Genomic DNA, 24497 nt, shown 5'->3' with positions numbered 1-24497 from the left:
TTTAGTTGCTCTCTTAGCATTAATTCACCTGAATCCAGAAGGTAAGAGAGCAAGACAGGAACACTGCCATTTACAGTCACCCAAAACATTAATGAAAATATGAAGTCATGCTCTTGCTCAGGCCCATGGATGTTCCTGTAAGACACCAGCACTCCTATAATTTTTATGCAAAATGAAGAAGTAGTTCCTATACCTGCATTAAACATGAATAACAAATTCATATCTTTGCCTAAATTCTAAGAAAGTTGCATCAACAATTTGCTCTAATCATACTGAAATTTTTATGTATTGCAAAAAGTTAAAAATAAATAAATAAATAAAATTTAAAATAGTTATTAAGTTGCACAGTCAAATTATTTCTGCCTACATAGTAGTCAAGAACATTGAGAAGTTATGAATGTTTTGCCCAACATGTTCACTTCTGTACTATACTTATTTTGCTTTTTATTGTATCTACACATTCAAAGTAATTTGAATTTTGAGAACAAGTAAATTTTACAACCTTTAATTCTGCCTTCTCTCTTTAAAATTATTCTCATTCTTAATGCCACCAATTCACTATTACTAAATCACCTTCCAAATATTTTTCTTTTTTAATTACAGCTTTCAGACACTGAATATCTGGAAGACTAACAGTTTTTTCACAACTGATAGGTCTAGAAAGAAGACTCTTGTATTTGCTGAGAGCATGCAACAGTATTAGCAGCTGACAATGTGGTATTTATATGGGTTTGGGTTTTGTAATGTAACATCAACACAAGAACCTGCATGGCCATAAAAAAATTGTCAAAATCCTAATATTCACATCCTCTAACAACTTAGCATTCTAGATATCAAAAATTAATCTAATTTAGAATCAAGAGGTAATTTCTTTCAAAAACATAAACACTCTGTTTAGTTTTGTAAGACAAATACTTCAATGCTTCCATAGACACAATATAAAAATCAAAAACATGCTGTTCTGGTGAGCTTACAATCTAAGTGACAAACACACAGCTGGGATAAAACAAAACAAAAGCCTGGTGACATTGTGCACTTTATTTTATCATTAGATGGTCTGTGCTCCACTTTAAAGGCTGAAGCTTTGTATGTTTATAAACTAATAAACCAGAAAGGTAAGGTGGAGAAAAGAAAGCATGGCACAAATGCATGCAGAATGAAGAGGGAAATTCATTAGTAAGGACCAGAAGGAAAAAAAAAAAAGCCATGTTGCCAGTAACAGAGCTACAAGGTGGTAAGAAAATAATTTCTAAAAGCTAGTTAATTATAAAACCATAACTCTTTCAATTCAGTTTTAAAAGCAACCGGAAAGCTTAGAATCAGCAAAGTGTCCATCCAAACACAGCAGACACTGCTCCTAATACTGTACTTCACGTAAGCTACTGTGAAAGAGTTCAATATTGTACTTCAGATGAGCTACTGTGATAGAATTTAAAAAACAGAAGTGCATCAGAGCTATCAATCACTACCTCTCCCAAGTGAAAGTTTTCAGTCAACCTACTGCTCAAAAATGCTGCCAATAAGAAAGGCCATTTTCTACAGATCTTTGCAGCTCCTCAGGCCCATGAATTGCCAACTGCTTTACTACAGATTAAATGGAATGGCATGTGATGGAGAACAGACTCACTAACCTCAACTCTGATACCATAGTGGCAGGCAAACGACTTTGTTGTATGCAACTAATCGGACAGTCAGAATTCATAACTGAGGATGCTTCTCTCTTCATGCAAGTTGTCATGGCTTAACCCCAGCTAGCAATTAAGACCACGACAGCTGCTTGCTCACTCTCCCCACCCGCTGAGTGGGATGGGGGACAGAACTAAAACAGAACAACTCTGGGCTGAGATAAACACAGTTTAACAGGACAACAAAACAGTACTAATATTCTACTACTAATACACAAAACAAAAATAAAACAAAAATAAAACAAAAATAAAACAAAAATAAAACAAAAATAAAACAAAAATAAAACAAAAATAAAACAAAAATAAAACAAAAAAGCTCAGTACAACCCTTCACAAAACTCCAGTAACACCAAACAGACTGTCTCAGAGCACCCTGGTCCTGAACAGCTCAACCCACTGAGTAAGGAAAGAGGTAACCGGCAGAAGTGCCCAAAGGCCAACTGAAGAACAGCAGAGCAGCAAAAGGCCAAACTAACACTGAATTGAACAAGAACGGAACCAAACTAATGAAATGGAAAACCCAAACTAACAGAACTAACCAGCTGGAAAAGTCAACTCTATATGAAGCATGACACTAATGGTAGGGAATATTTCATTTATCAACCTGGATGTCAGTCCAGGTGCTGTCCTGCCTGTGCCCTACTCCTACCAATTTGTACCTGCAGCTGAACATCCAAAGTCTTTGGTTTTCCAGCAAACACCCAAGATATCAGTGAGTTCTTACAGTCTTCAAAATTGTCAAAAACACAGCTAGACAGTAAAAGAAAAACATTAACTCTCTCCCAGGGAACAAGCAGTGTTATCTCATTATTCTCATAGAAAACCTGAACAAAAGACTGTGCTAGCTACGAAGGATAAAAGATTCTAGTTGCATGAAGAAAATTAGCTCAATTTCAGCTACACCAGTACACAAGTAATTGTGAGACATCTTTCAGGAGTAATCTATTTTATATTAATATAGGAGACACTGAAAGCCTGGTAAGACGTACTGAATATTCACAGGACTATTTTACATTTCACATGACAAATCCATCAGTCTAACAAGTATTTCTTGTTTATTTAATTATGTAACCATAAATACTCCTTTATAAAGAAGCAGGAGCACAATTGTTACTGTTACTGATGTATAAAAATAAATGGCCTTCTGAGACAAACGTCTGATGAGCATCAGCAAGAGGTTAGTATCTCAAGGGTTAAATTACTAAAGAAAAAACAGCACAAGAGGCAAGACCTCTTAGTTTGCACTGATGTTATCTGCGTCATATTGTTCAGAATACACAACCACTTACATCTTTATCAGGACATATGTTATCCATTTTGCAACCACATTTCACAAAAAAATTGTACCGAGATCGTATTTAATCCTATTTAGGAAAAGGCCACATAAAATAATTCAGTAAGTTATTCTGCTTACAGTTCTGAGATGTTAAAGTATAATCCTGAAAGCATGGTGAAAACATATCTTATTTTCTTCTAATGGCCACCTGTAATTAAAAAAGACTACAAACTCAAATGCATATCTTAAAATATATTTATTCATAAAAAGGATAAACTATGAGCACTGGTGTCACAAGTAATTCCTTCCACAGCATGCCAAAATTCCAGGTTGTGGAGATCACTTCTGTAACAGAAGCACAGTCCCCTGTTTTGTCCTATTTGTTTAAATAATCTGTGTGCTTAGATTTAAAGCACGTAACCAGCTCAATTCTAATACTACAACAGCTAGAGACTATAAAGCACACAAGATTTGTAAGAGCTGTCTGAATATAGACTTATTCAGCATTTAAAATGAATAGAGATTATTTAACAATCTAGGATTCCTACATGCATGCTTTACTTAAGCTTGTAGTTCATTTGGGTGATCTGATTCAACATCATATCATAAAAAAAAAAAAAAAATCAGGAAGTTTAAGAACAAGAGTAGATGCAAATCATAAGCTAATAAGCACCTAGGTATTTAAGAAACGCTCCTCAAAATTAGTAGCTGGGGCAAGGTACTCTTGGCTTCAAAGAGCTTACAAAACTGGTTTTGACTGGCAGAGTCATAGCAGATAGTCCAAGAGCCTACAGGAGTTTTCATTAAATACTGAAGGCCAGTACTTATTCCTGTCATTGTTACAAGTTTGTTAAGATTAAAGAAAGGAAATGCTGAGCCATATTTATACATACAACTACATCAGACTATTCTTGTTGCACACAATTAACCCTTCAACACTTACTAAGGCAACTCCACTGATTATCACATCTCCTTCCTTGTTTCCATATATCTTCCCTTAATATCTAGAACCCTGTGGGTGAATACCTAGAATTCCCTGTACTGTCTCAAGCTCTTATTTCACGCCATAACCAAACCAATTTTAAATTAAAAGCTACTACTGTTAAAGGAGTAACACTTTCAATGAGCCAAACATAATGCTCCTTCGATCTCTTCATAAGCTAAAGAACCCCAGGCTTCTATACGTTCAGCATGAACAACCCTGTAAAAACCATCACTAGTCCACCTTAAGAGACAGTAAAATACGGGTGCAAGCAGGAAAGATCATGACACTTAGAACTGCACAGATGCCTTGTGAGACCTCACATTTAGTTCCCAAGTCAATCTATTAAACATCAATTGCCTTGTTTCAGCATTTCATAAAGCTTCTTTCATGAACTGAGGTTTCTCATTTCAAGCATCCAAGTATTTAACGTTATCAGAATTAAAACACTAACAAGCTTTCCAATAACATCAATGAAAACTGTTTCATTAGCTTCTTCATGCCAAGGAAAGCTTCTGAGGTCCCTAGACCATAAAATTATTTTGATTAAAAAAAAAAAAAAAAGACTTTGAACAGCAGCTTCCAGAGTGGGATGCATTTAATATATTCCACTGACGTGCAAGGAGAATATTTTTTGTACCATTAATAAAGTAAAATTTTTTTAAATGTGTTAACTTCAGTTTTATCTGATTTTTTTCTTCTTTTCAAACACTGAAACAGGCCTCCTAGAGAGGTGGTCATGCTCAAGGCCCCAAGCCCGTCAGTGTTTAAGATGCAGTTGGACAATGCCCCTAAGAACACGTTTAAATTTTTGGCCAGCCCTAAATTAGTCAGCCAGTTGGACTACATGATTGTTTAATGTCTCTTCCAACTGAAACAGTCTATTCTATTCTAGCTTTTAACATCTATGTTGTGTATGCTTGATAATGTGCATACTAGTACAGTAGTACGTGCATAGAATTCATAAAAAAATAATAACGTATACATATTGGGGGTGTGTGCTCAAAATCTTCCACCAATACTGTGCATGATCAAAAACATTCACATTGATCAGTGGTCTTTCTATCTATAATCCGGTCGGTCTCTCCCTGCAAAATAACATGTAGAACAGTCAAGAATTTTTTGGCTCAAAAGCACCAATAGAATTCCATCTATTTTTACCTACACCATTTATCCCAGTTTCTAATCTTCACACATCTATTGTTTTCAAACCAGAAAACAATTCATACTTTGGGATAAACTTTCCTGAGTTCCATTAGCTGTTAGCACAAGGCAGGTGAAAAGGAACTTTAAACACTACCTCTTCAAAAATACACATACTGATGTAAATTCATACACTTGGCAGTATTTCAAAGTGCCCCATTCTGGAAAAATTCAAACCAGAACTCCACCAATCTCATCACCTCATTCTTAGATGAAACCTTTCATACATAGTCGAGATAGTAATGTCTGAACAAGAATATTAGCCTGAAGGCTCTTCTACTTCAAGAAATTGAATTAGTTCAGCCTGACCGGAATTTAGCCTTGTTCCAAAGAAGATACTTCTGACAAATGAAAATATTTTCTAGAATGCAATAATTCAATACTTTTTGTTTTACAGAAGTGCAACATTCAATTTTAAGCTTCTCGTTCAAAACCAAACAAAATCCAAAACACACACACAAACCCTGCCCCTGCTAGTCCCCTGCCCCCCCAAAGCCCCACCATAACACCCAAACCCCAAGCTATACGCATAAAAATGCAAGAGATTCTCTTAAAAAAGAAAGCTTTGTCTTATAGGATTTTGCTAACAGCTGGGTGTCCACAGAAGTAGTGAGATTGTAACACGCTTTTTAGTCTAACATGAGTCAGTGACCAAGCCTGGCAAAACCAAGCACCTTCCTCAAAAGCACCCATTACATACTAAATTAGAATGTATTTTAAAAAATGTTATGACCTGTAAGTTTGCTCAACTATTCTGCATCAAGTGGTTTCTTTTAGTGCTGTGTCTGTAGCCAGTTACACAACATTCAATATTTCAAAACAAGTCCAAACACGTAAGTTAATGAACGTTGTCCTCAGGAACAGAGCATAAAGTAAACTACCTTCTAGACAACAGGGCACATTTTGAGAAGCTTTCTACAAACCTGTTCTTTCTTTTTTTTTTTTGTTTCTTTTTTTTTTTTGTTTTTTTTTTTTTTTCCTGAAAAAGAAGCTTAGTTGTGCTCTGCTGATGGACTACAACTGTAAGTTTAAAAACTGGCAAAAGCTAGAAAAGTGCAAGCTTTATCTATACTATGTGCCACAAACCTAAGGAAACAGAGGCGATGTGATGATGTTCACACAGAATAGTTACTGGGCTAGGATGTCCTAACTGGACAAAAAAACAGCATCAGCACCCCACCCAGGAAATAATTAACAGCCATGCTGAGCACAACATAAGGCAAAGTGATGAAATCTCCACATAATAAGATTTTAAGGGCATGAGTGTCATTCGATACCTTACAGTATCGTCTTTCTAAAACTGGATTGTTAGTTTTCTCCTGTAATTTGAGATGAACTCTATAAATTATCTGGAGTTGGAGATATTTATAGACAGATTTAGGATCTAATCTAGGCAGCATTTAAAAGGATCCAGCATCAAAATGTAAAGTCAATATCACAACTGTGTCATTGACTGCATAAATCAAACTAACAAACAGCATTTTTGTTACCATGCTAATTCAAAGTGAATTAAAAGCGAGACATTTAATGTCAATTACTCAAATCCCGTCAAACTGGATGTTGCTAGAGAAGCAACTTCCACGGAAAAGCCGTGACAATTCCTCCGTTTAGCACCGCAAAGCTTTGAAACTTTTCACAAAAAGAAAAGTTTGCAAACTTCTGTGTTATATTGTGTTACACAGAATGTCAGTCTGTCCCGTGTTTAAAAAGTTTCATATCTCTTACGTTCATATGTTCTTTTATATAAAACACACGATACATGAAGGCAGAAAACACAAAGCATATTTGTAAAAAAAAGCATTTCTACAAACATTCTTAAGCTTATGTGCTATTTAACGTCAAACTGAAAAATAAAGTTGGCTAAAAGTCTCGTTTTCAGGAATAACAGGTGTTAACTCCAGGAACATTGATCTTATGTATTTTCTTAACACTATATTGCTACCACTAAACATTGTGGCTTAACTCCTCTGATTCAAAAACGATGGTGTAGTCTGTAAGACTTGGTGCCAAGTTTAACAACCCTTTCTGGAACAGGAACGAAAATAAAATATTTTGCAGATGAGAGGGCTTTTCAGCTGCAAGAGCTGGGTCTGAGGGCTAACAGGTCAGATACTCACTCTGCAGTACCAGATGCTTAGCTGAGATGGGGATAACACCGCGAAGAAAACTCTCTGGGGATCCGTCTGGATGTGAAGAGGTTGCTCCAGGGACTCCAGAGGACACAACAGTCTCTTAGGCCAGCCGCTGAGAAAATACATGGCTGTAGATTTCTCTTCCCGAACAGCGGGCTCTCAGCTCACTCTAGCCTAGGCGGGGGGCGGCGGGGACATCAGCCGAAGGAGAGAAGCAGGAGGGCTCGCTGCCTGCTCGGCGGCCTCTGGACGAAGGGCTCTGACCAGCGGCGCGGGGCCGACCACGCATAATCCCCAGCACAGCGGCGGGCCCCCTGTGCTCACCGTCACCGCCCGGGAGGGGGCCGGCCAAGGCCTCCTCGCCGCCGGGGCAACGGGCCGTCGCCGCCAACTGCCGCTGCCGCCGGTTCTCTCGCGCGGGCGTGGGGGCGGGGAGCGCTGCAGCCGCCGAGGGGAGGAGAGTCCGGGGAGGGGCGAGAGTCGAGTGGGCCGCGGCCTGGGGGAGGCGGCCGGTCACTGCTCCGAGCGGACTCGCGGGAGCTGCGGCGGCTGCAGCGGCGGTTCCTCCCTCCTGCGGGTGCCTCGCCCGCCCACACTCCGTGTCGCTGTCGTCGTCGTCGCCGCCGCCGAGGCCCCGGCCGCCATCTCCCTCCTGCTCCGCTCCGGCGCCCGAACGCCGCGGCACCGAGCGCGACGGCGGCCCCGCAGCGGAGAGAGGGGGAGGGCGGGGCGGGGCCGCGCGCGGGGGCGCTCATTGGCCCTGGCAGTGGGACCGCGCGGAAGTGACGTGTGAGGCTCCCGGCCCAGAGAGGCTCCGCGTCAAGGTTCCGGGTGAACAGGCGCGTGCCAGCGCCGAAGGCGGGGCGGGAATGAGCGGGGGGAGTGCGTGCGCGCGGAAGCGGGGGGGGCAGCAGCAGCGCGAGGGGTGTTCTGCGCAGGCGCGCAGAGGCACCGCCTGCACCTGGGCATCTGCGGGGGGGCTGCGCGTGGGTGGCGGTTGGTGCCAGGGCGGGCGGTGAGTGGCAGGGATGTGCGCGGTCCCGCCGACCCCGTCCCGTCCCGGGGCGTGTGCGCGGTGGGTAAAAGGCGCTCTGGCTGACACGTCGCAGCCTGGGGAGGCTCGGGCTTGCCGGAGACTTTGCACGGAGCAGGTCCCTCTCGCGTCCAGCCCGCCACTTAAAAGGTGCAGAAGTGGTGTGGTGACAAGGGGTGCCGGGGAGGGCTGCTGCCGGGGAGGAGCACGAGTCCGGGCGACAAGGCCGGTGAGTCGGCAGCGGGGCCGTTGCTGCCGAGGCCGCGTTTTGGGGACACACGGGCACGGGGCTAGGGAGCTGTGGGTCGCGCGGTGCGGGTGCAGCACCGTGGGTTTGGCGTCAGGCCTCCGCCAGGCACCGAACAAACATTTCTCTCAAGTGAGGAGTTGGATAGGGGATCTGATTAATCTTAAAAAAGAAAAAAAAAGGCAACTTTTTTTTTCCTAGGTTATTTTTAATCCAAAATCTGTACCTTAATCTTGTTGCCATTGTTACCGTGGTTTGCCCAAATGGATTTATTCACACTTTAAGCGTGGGACCACGTGGTGTGAAGGATGAAAAGTAGAAACTGAAGCTGTGACTTTAGATGTTGTGAGTGAGGCTTGTTAGTCTCCTCTTGTAATTGGAAAATAAAAGGAGATGGAAGACAACTAAAGGCAGATGCCCACACCATCGCAAGGGCAGTGCCTGTGTTGGAAAGAAGAAGCTTTCTTTTGGAAGTTTACTTGAACCAGTCCCCCAGCATTGCTTGTTAAAAGAGTTCTTCTGGACTGGGCTATCACGAAACAGGTCTCACTGCTTGCAAATTACGCAGTTCCTGTGGAAGAACATCGTCCCAACACGCAAAGCCTGCTCTCTCCTGGCGTCTCTGTGGTATTAAATTGTTGTTGTTACCATATGAATACCACGTTCCAGCTGAAACATTTCCATCTGAACACAAACACAAAAAAAGAAGTGAGTTAAAAGACAAAGGCAAAACCATAATATACCTCAAAAAAAAAAAAAAAAAAAGTGGTAAAAAAGCAAAATACCAAGGTAGTGCATACCCTAGATTTTTAAGTGGGCAACTTGGAAATGTGTTACCATCAAATTCCCTGCTGTCAGATGCCAGTCAGTGCTGCTGCTACAAACACCTTCCTTGCTATAGTCTCTTTTCTGAACCCTTTTTAGCCTGCTTTTTTGATAACTAGCCTTCTAAATCAGGAAGTTGAAATAATATTCAGGATTGTAGCAGCATCTCATTCATTAGCTCCCCTTATATTCCTGTCATTACAAAATAAATACCACAAAATAAATCCTGAAGAATAGGTATGACTTCTAGAATCATCTTTTTGGATTAATTACGTTTTTCCAACTTCATCTTACTTGGTGAAAGTACAGAGAAATTTCTCAAAGAAAATCCATGAAACAGTAAGGGGCCTGTGTGTCTTTCATACTTATTTGTAGCTTCCTTAGTTAATGCTGCAGCATCCTGACACATGTACATATAAGAGGAAACACGCTTCTAGCTCATGCTGTTCCTGTGGAACAATGCCAGGCTGTGTGCTGAGAGTAGTATTAATGAAGAAAACAGCTACTGCTGTTAATAGCAACCACATTTTATGATTTTGTTCTGACTACACTGCAAAAAGTAAAGAGGATGAAGTCTTTGTAATGTTTGCATTGCTGCGATTGTTGCTTTCTCTGTGGAAAGGCATGAGGCACATAATTGAAATTAGAAATAATTACGGCACAGGGTTTTGTTAAAAGCATGACTATCAAAATCCTCACGTCAGTGATACTAATATTATGTAAACTATGTCATTTTGGTACATTTTTGTGGGCTGAATCAAGAACGTATTTAGATGCCTGGAATGGTAATTTGATGATAGTAGACTTTTTTAAAATCATAGACTGTTTGTACTTGAGTACAAAAACATAAGCGCATTTTTTTTAGTGTTGTGGTATGAGAATGCAACTCAGTATACCCTGGGATGCAAAAGTTTTGTAGAAATGAAATGCACGCAGAGGACCAAGCTCACGAAAGTTTCTTGAGCAGATCTGGCAGTGGCTACCAAGGCGCAATTACAGGATATAGCAGTAGGACTAAGATAACAAAGCTTGACAGAGTTGTGAAAGCCCTTTATGCACAGAGGTCCAGTTGTCAGTTAACATCAAGTTCACCTAACTGAAGATAAGACTTGCTTGCAGCTGCCTACTCAGCGACAGTCGTGTTGTTTTGGGAACGGCACTCGTGGGATAGCTGTGTCCTGAAAAGGAAGAGCTGCTTGAGCAGACCTGTGGGAACATCCAGAGACATTGAAATATCATAAGCCCAGATACATAAATCTTGATATTTGCAAGCTAGTGAAAGGAAGGAGGAGAAACTGCTGGTGGCTAAAGTAGATCCGGGATGAGAATGTTGCAGGAGGATAAGTGTTTTGCACGGTTGCCACTGTGAGACTCCTGCTGTTGATTTGCAGCTATTGCCGTGAATTGTCATTGAGGCTGTGCAGCTTGCTCTCACCTAATGTTCTAGCTGCAGCTGTTGCATGAATAATTATGAAAGGTCAGTCCTTGTGTGAGAAATTTTTTAAAATGTCCCCTCCCCCCACTGTTATCACTGTGAGCAACAGCTCAAAGGTTAAAAAAAAAAAAAAAAAGTACAGAAAAACTTTTAGTGAGACATGGTAATAGTCAATCGCATGAAGTTTTTGCCAGGCTCCTTTAAGATGCAGGCATTATGTCATATAAGCTACAGAAAGTGTGTGACAATGTGTGAGCATCTGTGCTATGTACATCAAAATATCTTTATTAAACCATCTGAAATTCTTAAAACTGTGGAACAAATGACTCCTTTACATTGCAGATTTCTGCTGCTGAAATGTGAACATTGCCATAGATTAGCCTGTTACTTTAATTCCTTGTTTTATTAGTCATCCTTTGAGCCACCAAAAATTGACTTTTTTATTGGGAACAGATCCACGTTGAACTAATTTTCCTATAGACCATCTACAGGGATTATTTCAGAGAGTGACTTATAATGGTTTTTAACATCCTTAAAGATCAAATCTAAAGAAATGTCAATATATTAATATCAGAATTAAAAAAGAAACCATAACAGTAAAAGGGAAGTTATTTCCTACAAGACCACAGCAGAATCTTACGTATTTTAAAAGGAAAAGAAGAAAAAACTAAAACAGTGGATTAAATGCTGATGTTACTCAGCTGCAAAGCCATGAGTTTTAATAAAGTACAGAGAAAAATCACACTGATTATTTGAGACATTTTCTGAATTCAGCCAAGAGAGATGGAAAGAGTATTCCTGTGAAGAGACTGTAAGGAAGAAGGGGAAGAACAGTTTATTATATCGTTACTGCAAAATCAAAGTCAGCAATAGGTGTTTATGTAAAGTAAGGTCATAATCTTAAATACTGGGACAATACTTATTTATTAGGCTCCATCATTATACCACTCAAAACAATCATCCTGGACTAGACCAGTACAGTTCTTTTGGATTAAATGGATACATTTTTACTCACTTTCTGTCAAATTAGTTTTTATTTATATACCTGGCTATGGTTGAATAGAATAAATAACTAATTGTGAGCAAAGAAAGTGCAGGTAATAAAATTAATTGGATACATTGCACCCATTTTTCCTAGTAGTCATTTATTCATGAATGGTCACAAAATCATTTGGCAATGTCATTTACCATTTGATAGCATGTAAGTTTCATCCTTTTTATAGTGGTATGTCTTTTCATGCAAGTCACACAGTACTGTTTTCAGCTTCTCACTGGACAAATTATTTAACTAACCAGCAGTATAAACCAGTTATGTTAGAACTCAGTTTCCTGTGTTTTGCAGTAAGGTTTTATAATAATGTTTGTTGGGTTTTTTTTCAGTGGGTGGACTGAACAAAAGACACATTTTTATTTTGAATTTTGGAAATGTGTACATTATTCACATGTGGCTTTCACCAAGCATTCAAGAACCCAAACCTAAAATTTGCAAGTAAATTATTACACTTGCTAGTGAATTTTGGAGTGGAAATATATGTGGTCATAGTTACGGTTTAGTTAGGTTTGAAATCAAATAAATTTGGTCGTAAAAGATTTTTTAATGTTTATTTCTGAGAAAATAGGGAAATCAAAGCAGAGCTCTTACCCATGCATTAACAGCTATACACAATATATAAAGTCAAATATTAAGGGAGAAAAAATTTGGAAGTCCTGAAAGCAACTTATACCACTTAATGGATTAATCATTGTCAGCATCAATAAATAAATGTGCTAAAACCATGGGCTGTCAGATTTAACATAGCTGCCACAATATTTGCAGAAGATTTGGGTTCTTTGGAATAAAATCCATGTAGAAACAACACTGAGGACTTCTAGTTTGGTTTTCATAATTGCTATAAATTCAGTAGGGGGTTATTTTTTAAAAAAATTCCTCTTCTACATCAGTGAAAATATCCTTAGAAATACATTATCTTCTTTCAGAGTTCATTATCTGATTTTCAGTGACTGATGAATATGCTCTTAATTTCATGAGTAGCATGCCACTGAAGTATTTGCTTTGTGAACACAGTTGCTTTGCCAAAAGCCATTGTGGTTTCTGAACATGTCTAGAGAATTGCATTCCTTGAAGGTATTTGGTATTTGGTACTAGGAAGATTAAATGTTCAGAATCATGGATCATTTTTAAAGTCTTGGCTAAGTTTATTCTTTCAGATTCTGGAACACAAAATGCAGCCTCTTAAGGAGAGCACCAGCACTATGAACTGCAGATCATTTAATTGGATTGGATCACCTCTGATCAATAAAAAACTGTATTACTGTAAACAAACTGTCCAAAGAACCGTGAAAGCTACCATGCGTGGGAAGAATTGAATTAAACTTTTTTGGGGTGTTGGCTGTGTGTTTTTACCAGGTAACACCCCCTACCTGAAATATAAGGTACACAGTGCAGTTACAGTGTATTAACATGAAAATGGCATTGCAGACAAAATGGATAGAGAGATAGGAGTTCTTGTGTGTGGAAGCATTGATAAATAGGATGACCTAGACTTGTCATATGTTATACATTTAAATCACTGGTTTTACGAGGTGTTTCTGGAATTCTGCGAACATTTGCTGTGTTGTATCATCTGAAACTCACAAAAGTGCACTGGAATTGTAGCGCTATATATGCTATATTGAAATGTTTTATCCATACGTGTTATCTGTAATAAAACATGTCCTGACTATGCTATTGAATTTCAAGAAGAATGTTTTCAGTCTGAAGATGAACAGTAAAGGAGAACACGTGTGTTGGAGGTGGGAATCTGACCTGGTGGGCTGTTGGACATCATCTGCAGCATCCAAGAAGCAGGGTCATGACTTAGAGGTGTCAAGCTGCAAAACACATTTGCAAGCACCTTCTTAAGCCAGATACAAAGGACAAGGTGAAAGAAAATAAGAAAGCAGAGGGATTTTCTTGTATATGATTAGTTGATATTAACTTGAATTTTTTCTTGTGTGTCTCTTCATTGTAGGCACTTGTCTGGACTGAGATGCCTACATACTAAGCAATCACTGGCAGGATATTAAGATGCCTATAGCACTAGCAATGCTCTCTGCAGGCTTTTATTTGGTAAGCAAAGAGAGCTGTAGCAACTCCACTCTGTTTTGATTACTTGCTTATACTGATTCAGCTATTTATTCTTAGTTTTTTGCTAACAGTTCATCGTCTGAACTTTGCAATTTATTCCCAAGATGCTTGGAAGCAAACACAGAGTGCTGCAAGTGAATATCCACAAAGTGCTATGCAAAAAATTACACACTTGTTTCAAGAGGCTGGTTTCCTGTAAGTTTGTGTGTTGCAACCATTCAGCATCTTGGGCAACTGAAATTCCAGTTCTCATTTCTCTTCCCCTTAGCTTGTTTCTGACTATGCTGACCTGGTTGTGTCTTAAAGAAACAGGTGATCAGATTTTAGTTTTTTGTGATCAGTGACTACACTGAAAAAAATCATCTTTTTTATAAGTGCCTTGTGTCAGATTCAGCCAAACTGATACTGATATAGACCCGTCCCAGCATCCGTAAAAGACAGGTGCAAGTAAAACTGAAATTGACACTGTCAGAGAAGGTTATCATATTTTTGAGCTGTTTTCTGTTCAAGTGCAATGTAAAATAAATTACGTTCAAACTCTGGTTTTGTTTTGGTTTTGTATTTGTTAATGGCCTATTGCAAACTTAAAATTATCTTCTGGTTGCAGAGCATTTATCTTTTGGTAAATTAAAACTGATCGCTCATCCCAAATCATCACTGACTAAATGGTAACCCATTCAATGCAAGGGTATCATCAGCATAAAGCAGAGCCTTTTCATTACTCTGTTGATGAGTAAATTGCTCTTCTTCATGCCTATCACCTGCACATCAAACAGAATATGTTTTCCAGTCAGGAGGCTCAGAGCAGTGAGGACAATTAAATGCCAATAGTTCTAACTTCTGCTCTAAGACCATGCAGGGGCATCTGTGTGGCCTCTAGGAAGTCGCCTAAGTCTTTGTTGTTAAAAATCTTGCTAGTAACATGTGCCTCACTGAACTGGTATGTGAGTAAATTAGTTAAGGAGACAGATTCCAAGTTGTTATGCAGCAGCTTGCACTTCAACTGAAGATCGAAAGGGGCAAAAGCTGCAATATCAGGACGAGCTGGTAATATACACACACAAGAATACTGTCAGTTATAGTCTCAGGTGGACCTCACAGATATTAAATAATCTATCAGAGAAATAAACCCATTAAAGAAGAGTGCATTAGAAAAATTACCTAGAGTTGTTTGACTTTACCCACATTCAGAAGAATTTCTAATTAAGTATCCTATGGCCTGTTTTGAGGTTTGACCTTTGTAAATAAACACTGTGTGGAGCTATAGAGCTTGTTCTTCTGGAGCTGTAAATTAGATAGCATCCAAAGAGCAAAATAAAAGGGGAAGTGCTATATGAACTTCTGCTCCTAGGCTATGCTCAAGTGGTCACATATTTTCAGTCACTGAACCATGCCAACCTTTCAGCAGTTCCCTGATAGAGTTAATTAGACATTTTTCTAAATGTAATCAAAACACTTGTTTTCAGTGACATGAGCTTAATTAAAAAAAAAGGAGAAGCATTTCAGCTTTTTGGGCCATACCCACAAAACTATTGAGTGGGAAGCAAGCAGGCTGGAATGCTGGCAGAACAAAATACAGTTCCATATACCAATGCTTACTTGTTTTGTTAAGCATGTTATTTATCATTAGATGCCAGTTTTCCAGCTTGGATGCTGCTCTATGACTTTGCTTAATACTTATAGTAAATAAGGGACAATTAATGCAAAATAAAGACATACTGAGGCAGAAATGTTTCTATTACTCATTTTTTTGCGATCAATCATATGATGAAACATAGCACCAATTGTTCTTAAACAATCCTGGGAAGCACAGGTCTCAGAGTGACTGGCATATTTACAGTCTTATTAAGAATAATTACTAGGGGTTTTTTTAAGAATACTATACTTCCATATTGAGAGTTATTTTTCTGTTTGCTTATGTCGGTCAATGAAAACTGCTGGCCAACCCCAAATATGTTGAAATTACCTCTGTGACTGAAAATGCTCATGCCTGCTAGAGGACAGAAGCTTAGTCAGAAGGTACCAGTTTAGTAAGCATGTGCTTTTAGTGCCTCTGTGACTCACATTGGCTTCAGTGGTACTTAAATGCATTAAACATCTTAGTACTTCTATTGTGCCCTGCTGTAAAGACGAGAGGTTTTATTCACATGTTGAAAATCAGTGAGCATGTTTGCAATGCACTCCTAAACGCGGAATACAATGTTAACCCTTAAACACTTATTCAGTCATTGATGTTTTGCCCTAACAAATGCCAGCTCAATATTGCTTTACTGATAGCAATGAGAATGTTATTTTACCAGTGTGTAAGTTCAAGGTGTTCTTGTCACTTGAAAATGGTTGGCTGCTCTCATGCTTTCATGTCAAAAAAGAGCAGCAGGGGCAAGAAGAATAATCAAAAGCCTCATGATTGCAGGCTCATGTCTAGGATCTGACCCAGGGCTAAGCTCAGTGAACAGAGTGTGGAAAATGATTGTATGTGACCTGAAAAGGACTGCGAATGTGAACATACATGCAAGATATGTTAGTGAGGGCATGCATGTATTTTACTGTTGACTCAAAAGACCAATCAACCAGAGGAGGAAGTGGATCTGGTCACCTGCATGTCCGTGCTTATGTGAGTGCAGTTTGTGTTTATGTGGGAATCACAGAAAGAAGAGATGAGGGGAAAACATTGTCAAATCTATCAAAATTGGCAGTATGAATAAGTGTCTTGTGTTCATTGCCCCTTCCAGTGTAGGACCTAGGGAGTATCCAATTAAGCTGGCCTCTGGATAGGCACTGAGTAAACAGAAGGAGGAAGTCAATGGGTCCACTTCTTGAGTAGGCTGTTACGTTGCAAACACATTTTCTTCCCATGTTATTATTTTTTCTGAAATCAATGGATCAGCCAGTACCATTTCTTGAAGAGCACAAAAAAGCCTGCATAAAGGATAAAATCATAATGCCCAGAATCAAAATCTTTGCCAATCCTCTGTCACCTCCATTTGATACATACATAATACATAGCTCGTGAGCAGTCCCAAACATTAAATGAGGCAAAACTCTCATGCTTCAGCTGCAGTATCCAATGGTACTCCTTCAGCTTTTATTCAGACAACACATTTCAAAACAGCATAATTGTGTTCTTTGACAGAGTATCCATTTTATCCAGGAACCATGTCCAAACAGATAGAACTCTAATCAATCTCAATTGAAATGAAAAAGGGAACCTCAGTGACTCACCAATTTCAAGAGATGGGTTTGCAAAATTTAATTTTCTGTTTAATTCCTCTGATAGATATCTGAGAGCTTGTGGGAAGGCACACAGGCAAAACTGCTGTTGCAATCTTTGCTTTTCCAGCTGGAAAAAATTACAAGCTTGCAAGGCTTGTAAGCAAGCATAGGACATACATAACTGAAGTCAGCGGGAAAATTAACTGTATAGATCTAGTTCTTGAAAATGTTCCATTTTTGCAGCTTCTGTTGAACATAAAGGGTCTTGCAAGAGCAAGATTCAGCTCTATGTGTACATGGGAAAACCAGATATGCCATTGCTCAGCAAAATCTGGAGAAAAGCTAGATTTAAAAGAAATGCTTGTTCGTGTGCACAAGTCTTGAATCATGTGACATTCTTGGCCATATGAGACTTCTGTCTTGTGATCCGCTTCCCTAAGTTTTAATACATTCCTTGAAATATTGACATTTCAGCCCTCCTTTCTTCATACTCGCACTAGGAACTGAATTTCAAAATAATACGCCTCTTGCAGAGACAGCAAAGTGAATGCCTATGTTACAGGCAGAGTCCTGTGCTATGTTGCAAATGTGGCTGTAAAGGTCTGAAGAGAAGCTTCCAAACGTGGTGTGAAAAAATGAATTAAGGAGCTGAAAACTGAACTTGTACTAGTAGAAGAATACAAGAGGTGCAGAAATACAGTATTTTGCACCAAGAACTGGACCTTATAATTTCATTATTGATGAAGCAGGTACAACCACTTAGTACTCTGATGTTTCAACATGTGAAGAGCAGGTAAAATACAAACCTCCCTCGTGTCAATAGCAATGGAAAGTACCACTGTTACGCCTGTTTGACAAGGGCTAGGTGTCATTAAAACTGTGAGAACACTAGGGCAGGATTCCGAGTCTCTCTATTACAAAATGCATATGTGCTGTTATTGCATAGCAAATGCTTTTTTTTAAAGAGAAGAATAAAGAAAAACAGATCTCACAGTGGTGGTGTAGTTTTCCCTCAATGGTTCCTATGAAAAGCAACTCTGACTGTTTTCATGGCATACAGAAACAGCCCTCACACACACCCAGCACCCCTGGACAGGGCACAGTGCTCAGGCACCAGCTTGTCTGATTATGGAGTCTGACTTGAAATGACACCAGATATTATAGCATGAAATATTCAGATCTCTATGTTTGTCAAATAAAGCCTTTAGAGACTTAGCAGCAAAAAGGGATTATTTGAGACATCAGCCAGACAGTGGTATTGTGACTCAGTTGGTGTTAGTTATGTAGGTAAAAATGTTAACAAATGTGTTGTGGTTTTTTTTTTCCTTTTTCTGTGGCTGTTGGCACATATTACTCAAGACAAATTTGAAATATGAAATATGCGGAGGAGGAAGGTGGAGAGGAGAGGAACCAGAAAGCAAACAAATAGAAAAAACGTTTTTCTAGCATACAGAGAAACCTTCAATAATTTGGTAACAAATTCTGGATTAGAGGCCCCATCAAAATCCTGTTCCTGTTTGAGACACACTGTATGCCAAGGTTATGTGCCCAACAGCCAGGGCAGGGGTTAAAAGCCTTAATAGCAATAGAGTTTGCTTAGCTATGAAACTCTTTTCACATCTCCAGGGCTTCTTAGTAAAACATGGTGCAGATTTTTAGAAGCCTATTCCCTGGTTTGTGAGGAGGAAAGTATCATAGTTACCATCTGTCATTTTCTTTTTTTTAATAGTACTTGCTTTGTTCTTGCATATTGCCATGTTTGTTTGGTTTTTTTTCTGTAAATGATGGGATCTTATTCTGTGATCATGGTTATAAATCTCCATTATGGCCCTTCCAACCTAGGATTCTGTGATTGAGCTGTTTGCTATCAGGTCTTTCTGTAGTACTTGAGGTGATGATTTATTCAACTGAAAATCATTTGGCTTCATACTATGATACCTTGTATAATGCTCTCTTTAAATTAAAAAGCGTTTGAGCATCGTTGTTCAGTAAAGGCAGAACTAGTGCAAGGTAGGTCTCCACCACTTCCTATGGTGTTATCAGCCCTACCGATCTCCTGGTCTGCTGCATAGTGAGAAGTAGCAAATTCGCAAAGTCATGCCGCGTAGCTGTCAGAAGCTGCCCTGAAATGGCATCTTGTTAGATTTAACCAAGTTTGCTTTGAAAAAGAGAGAAGTTCATAGGTTGCTACAGCATGTAACCAATCCTTCTAACTTGAGATAAGACCTGTTAGCAGCCGTTGTCTTCAGCTCAGCAGAGTTTAACCATAAAGAAGCTTGGACAACTTCTGTTTCATGATTACTTTCATATTTTCAGGGAGAAAAGTTCATTTGAATGCACACAGGGATCAAGTTGGCTGTATTTCTGCTCAGAGTTTTCCAAATCTCTACTTGGAGCTCAGACTGTTTCTGCTTTCCTAAGGGAAGAATTGTGCTGCTGTGCAATGAACAGCAACAAGAAGTTAATGGACTTTTAATTTTTTTTAACAGACAGTTAATATTTGAGTATGAATATACTAACTCTATGCATCTATGCTTCCCTATTGCAAAAACCCCCTCCCAATATTTAAAAATAGAAGCATGCAGGGCTATAGTTAAATATGACCGTTAAAGAAGAGGGAGCTTAGATACTGCAGAAGTGGCTGCTCTAAGAATAAGGGTCATGGGAGATGATTGCTGTTAAAACTAGTCATAATGAACATGGAATGTTTTACATAAGGCAATAGACTCCTCATTGCCAGAGGACTATGTGCAACAGTAGGTTTTAGCCGCCCTGGCCAGCCTCATTGGTGACCCCACCAATGCACCCTCTGCCCGTGGGCCCAGGAGCTCACTTTAAGCTCGTGCCCAGGCACCCAAGCCTCACCTGAGCTGAGCTTTAGGTAGGTTTGTGCCCAGCACTGTCCCCTGCCATCCTGACTAACTGCTTTTCTTGATTGGACCGTGCACCTGTGCTGTAGAATGCACTGTCTCCAGGGCTGGCTAGCTGCACCTGAACAGGTCCCCTGGGTGGGACATGGACCTGAGTCATCACCTTGTCTGGTGAGGGGTTGTTGAGAGGTCATGTCACCAGTCCTGCTCATACTTAGGCACCACGGGGTTGTCCCCTGCTGAGAAGGGCATGGTGCTGAGGATGCCCTCCACTCCTGGTTCACAGCCCCTCATGGGACAGCCCTGCTCTTGCAGCTCTACTGACACTTAGTTTGCCCTACAAGGAGGGTAAAACTAGTTATATGTGAAACCTCAAGAGATGTGGCTTTTATTCCTGTGATGTCCTTCAGTGTGTTTTTATTAAGGTACATGCTTGCCTTCTCTATCAGCGAAATAGCATGATATTGTTTACACATACTTGGCTAATACTTTGAGATTCTTGGATACAAGATACTGTGTTTGTGCTTCAGTAACTTACAAAACCATGAAGTCAGCTAATTAAATCCCTTTCTCAGGAAATTCTCTGCTTCTTACAAAACAGATCAGATGACAACCAGAAAAAATCAGTACAAAAAAGTAGTCCTTACCTTGAGTCTTGAGTCCTGGGTATCCTCATACCCAGGATAGAAAATGCGGCCAAAACAGCCCACTTTGTTCCTTCGGGGAGCATCTGTTTGTTTTCAATGCACTTACCCTTGCTTTTTCAGGAGAGTAGCAGGCTGTTTTGCTGCTGCTTTTAGCAGCAACTGTTTCCCAAAGTTAGAAGTTCAAATAAATGCGGTACTGTGACTCCGGTGTGTATGGCCTGATGTTTGGGCAGACACTTTATTAAAGCAGGTCCCTGCATTCAAGTATATTTGCTGTAGCACAGTCTGGTATACTTCAGTGGGCTTCTGTAAATATGTCACATCTGCTTATACAAAGCAGTTCGCAGCACTGACGTACCCAGTTCCCAGTTTTTAGAAGAAAGCAAGCACAACCTTATCCTGTTGTCCCAGCCTTCCAAAAGCCAGAGGAGAAACTACTCTTTTCTTGAACAAAGGAGATTTTTAAAAAACACTGTATCCCGTCAAAATACTAATGAAAAGTTCAACTTAAATATACCAAAGTGAAAAAAATCAAAGAATTAAGCTGAAAGTGGAAGCTGGATTCTCTAACTTATTGCAGTTTTGTTTCTCGTAGCTGCCTGTGGCTTTTTGGATTAGCAATTTTAAAGGGACATTCATACTCACAAGGAGGGGATTTAAACCAGGTTGTGCCACTTTAGCTCCCGATGCTGTTTTGCCACAGACTGTCTGGGATGATTTATTTCAAATGCTCTTGTAGATGCTCTTCATAGATCATATCTTCACAGCACGAAGCCCAGTTCTGTGAACAGCTGTGCCGCACTGGGCCTGCAAATGGCACATACATGCACATTAGCTGGCCCATGCCTGCAGAATGGGAGCAGGAGGCAGGGCAGCAGCAATCCTCCACATGAGCCATACAACACACTCTCCTTCATGCAACCTCTCCTCCATACGAGCACAGCCACCGTCAGACAGCTGAGAAGCGAAAGGCTGGCGAGGAGCAAGCCTGAGCATCTACCTACACGTGGGAGAGACTGGCTCACAGCGGTTGCCACACAGGGCTGAAGAATTGTTTACTTTGTTCCTTATTCCCGTTGTGAGGCTTCTGGTTTCTAAAGCAGCAGCAAGCTGCTTTGCTAGGGCATTTATTTCATGACACTGCAAGATAAGAGCTGTTTCTCATGGCAAGTAAGGTTTCAATATATATCGAAGCCATGCACGTGTTCTTGTTCTCCTGGGAAAAATCCAGATTTGAACAAGTGTCTGGCCAGACACCAGAGGCAAGAGTTTTTAATCATAACAGAGCTTTTTTTTTGTTTATAGGCCAAAGCAATCCACTCATTAGTGGATAAATGCAGCTTGTTACTTGTGCTTATTAAAGGGGGTTATGAAGAAAAATTAATACAGGCAACACTTACTGGGTAGGATACAGTGTCTCAGCAGTTATAACTCCAGGAAAGCTGGTGTCCTCACAGATATAGACTTCAGCATGTGGTAGAAAGGGTTTGTGTGATCTTTAAGATAAGAGCACAGAATTGGAGAAGGTCTCATGATAACTGTTTCCAGGACTCCAGTGTCACAAGACTCCACTCATACAATCCCTTCCATAAACTTATTGAGCTCTAGCTATAAACAAGTTTGAGTTTTGCTCTGCTGCTTTCAGTGAAAAGCTTCTTCTGAGCCTAACTACTCTCAAGAAGCCTAATTTCTACACTGCATTTAGCGCAGAGCCACTTTATACCTTTGTTTCTATGCTGCTATTGCCTTTTAAACAACTCCTTTGCATCCTGGTGGACTATTCCTCCAATAACCTAAGCAAGATATTTTTATTAACACCAATCCTGTCTTCGTCTTACGCAGGCAGTCAAAATCCAAGGAGTATTCATGTGCTACAAAGGGCAATGGTAAAAAAGGACAGCTATGCAGGCTTGGAAACAGGAAGCTTAATTATCTCAGTTTGGATCTTGCTTTGAAATAATATACCCAGAAGCAAGTTACACATGTAGCCGAGAACTGGAGCTAAGTTATATATGCAGTTGTGCTGCTGTAACTGACAGGATACATGAGACAGATCAATTAAAGAATGAAGCTGAAAATATGCAAATCAGTAAAGGATGCCTGACTTAGATCAAGACCCAGCACGAAGAAGATGCATAGGCTGTTGGCCCTTAACTTGGGAAATCCTTCGCTTTCTCTACATGGGACTGTGAGCCCATCTGCCCAGTTAATTTTGCTAATCACTTCCTATTATTCTTCATAGCTTTCCCTATTTGAGTCAATAAGCTTTCAGTTTCTGCCCATGAGCAGTCCTTCTGTCAGATAAGACATGCTACTAAATCTCCATGTTTCAGACTGTAGCCAGTCACCTGGAAGCACAAAGAACACTAAGTTGTGCCAGTGCACAGTTTGGCTTCCAGCATAACAAATCCTGGGGATACCTCACCCAACCATTTTCCTGCCAATGGAGATGACTGGGGCTCTGATCTTCTGTTCTCTTACAGCAACTGTCATGCACAATTTCAATTTTAGAAAAGTGAAGAACTTCATAGAGGTTATAAAGAACCTGAACAAACCTTCATAAACTGTAACACAGGGGCAGTTAAAATAACTGATCCAGTGGTCTATTCTGCAACTGTTATATCTCTGTAAACAGCAGAATCTATGGGGAGTCAGAAGTAGTTCTCATTCACAGCATGTACTAATCTTCATTCAGATCTGTGAAATTTAGACTCTCATGTAAATAAGCCTCTCAGATGGGAACTGACCAGATTCTCCATCTCTTAAATTTGGTGAATCGGATTCCGCTCCTGGCTTTGAGCATTTGACTAGTCCAGAAGCAGCCTCCGTCTCTGACATCTTCCCCAATATCTCAGCAAGGTCTACACTCTGTGGTTTACATTTTACCTCACAGCTCTCTAGGAGCATGAGCTATGTGCATAGCAAACACAGAAAGTCAAAGACTTTGCATTGAGGTCTAAATGTGTTACTTTTGCTCAACAAATTTACAGCTGTCTTGCTGCCTCAGTTTTCTCATCAATCTGAGACAGCTCCACAGACCAGGGTTGCAATATTTTGGGGATGTACAGAAGCATCCCGCAGCAGTTCATGGCTTGTTATATGAAGCAGGAAACTCTTTAAGATCACAGTACTTCTTTTAACTTCACTATTCTCATAAAAATCCTGGGTCCTCTTGAAAGAAAAATTGTTGAGCTTCCCCTGTTCCATTTTCTCACCAAAAGCTTCTCCTTTCTCAGTGACATTCTTGGGTTTAAATGTCTCTTCACCGATATCTGGCTTCTTTGTTCTGCTATGTTTTACTTTACTACTCCGTGAATACAAGGTGAAAAGAGTTATTTCACCATTTGTCAGCTTAGTGCTTTGGCATAGCTGTTGCCAAGCTGGAGCATTGTTAAGACTGACAAGTGCCCATTTTAGTTCTAGGAAAAGTAAGTTCATTATCTCACCTGAAAAAAAGTGAATTTTGTACACAAATGCAGTCATCCAGTAGCAAAGCAATCTCCTTTCTAGCAACAGTTCCATCACAATTAGAACTCTAAATTTCTAATAGATTCCACACCTCACCACAGAGAGCCCTGTCCTCACCAGCTGGCACTCATGTAATCATCTTGCCCCACTGCTTGAAAAACACATCTGTGTAAGGAATGCACTTAAACCCGTTCTTCAAAGTCGTACTGTGTATGGTTTGCTTTATTTCCTTATGTAATGTGGTTTCTCACACAGACTTTGCATTTCACTTCTTACTTGGAAAAGCCCATTAAGGGAAGAGAGTTGTGAGTAAACAAACCTCAGCTGCAGAAAAAGAGTAGTAAATGTAAAAGC

The 24497-nt window shown here is 40.1% G+C and overlaps 1 protein-coding gene and 1 long non-coding RNA gene across 5 annotated transcripts in view; one reads left to right on the top strand and one right to left on the bottom strand.

Annotated features, from left to right (window-relative positions):
* The window catches only part of RIC1 (RIC1 homolog, RAB6A GEF complex partner 1), a 52899-nt gene extending 44958 nt beyond the window's left edge, over positions 1 to 7941 (bottom strand). For 2 of the 4 annotated variants that reach the window (XM_065046038.1, XM_065046039.1), the window contains exon 1: positions 7264 to 7941. In XM_065046038.1, the coding sequence (XP_064902110.1) occupies positions 7264 to 7404 (141 nt within the window). In that variant the 5' untranslated portion in view covers positions 7405 to 7941. The remainder of the gene's footprint in view (positions 1 to 7263) is intronic. The other 2 variants (XM_005499772.4, XM_065046037.1) reach the window with 1 other exon arrangement.
* Positions 7942 to 7981: 40 nt separating this feature from the next.
* On the top strand, positions 7982 to 14487 carry LOC110356885 (uncharacterized). Its single transcript, XR_010468980.1, has 2 exons — positions 7982 to 8461; positions 13830 to 14487. It is a non-coding gene; the product is annotated as an uncharacterized LOC110356885 (long non-coding RNA).
* The last annotated feature ends 10010 nt before the right edge of the window (positions 14488 to 24497 follow it).

The sequence above is a fragment of the Columba livia genome, chromosome Z, assembly GCF_036013475.1.
Source record: "Columba livia isolate bColLiv1 breed racing homer chromosome Z, bColLiv1.pat.W.v2, whole genome shotgun sequence".
In the NCBI taxonomy this organism is placed as follows: domain Eukaryota; kingdom Metazoa; phylum Chordata; class Aves; order Columbiformes; family Columbidae; genus Columba; species Columba livia.
Note: the sequence above shows the minus strand (reverse complement) of the source record. Positions and strands in the feature narration are given on the sequence as shown.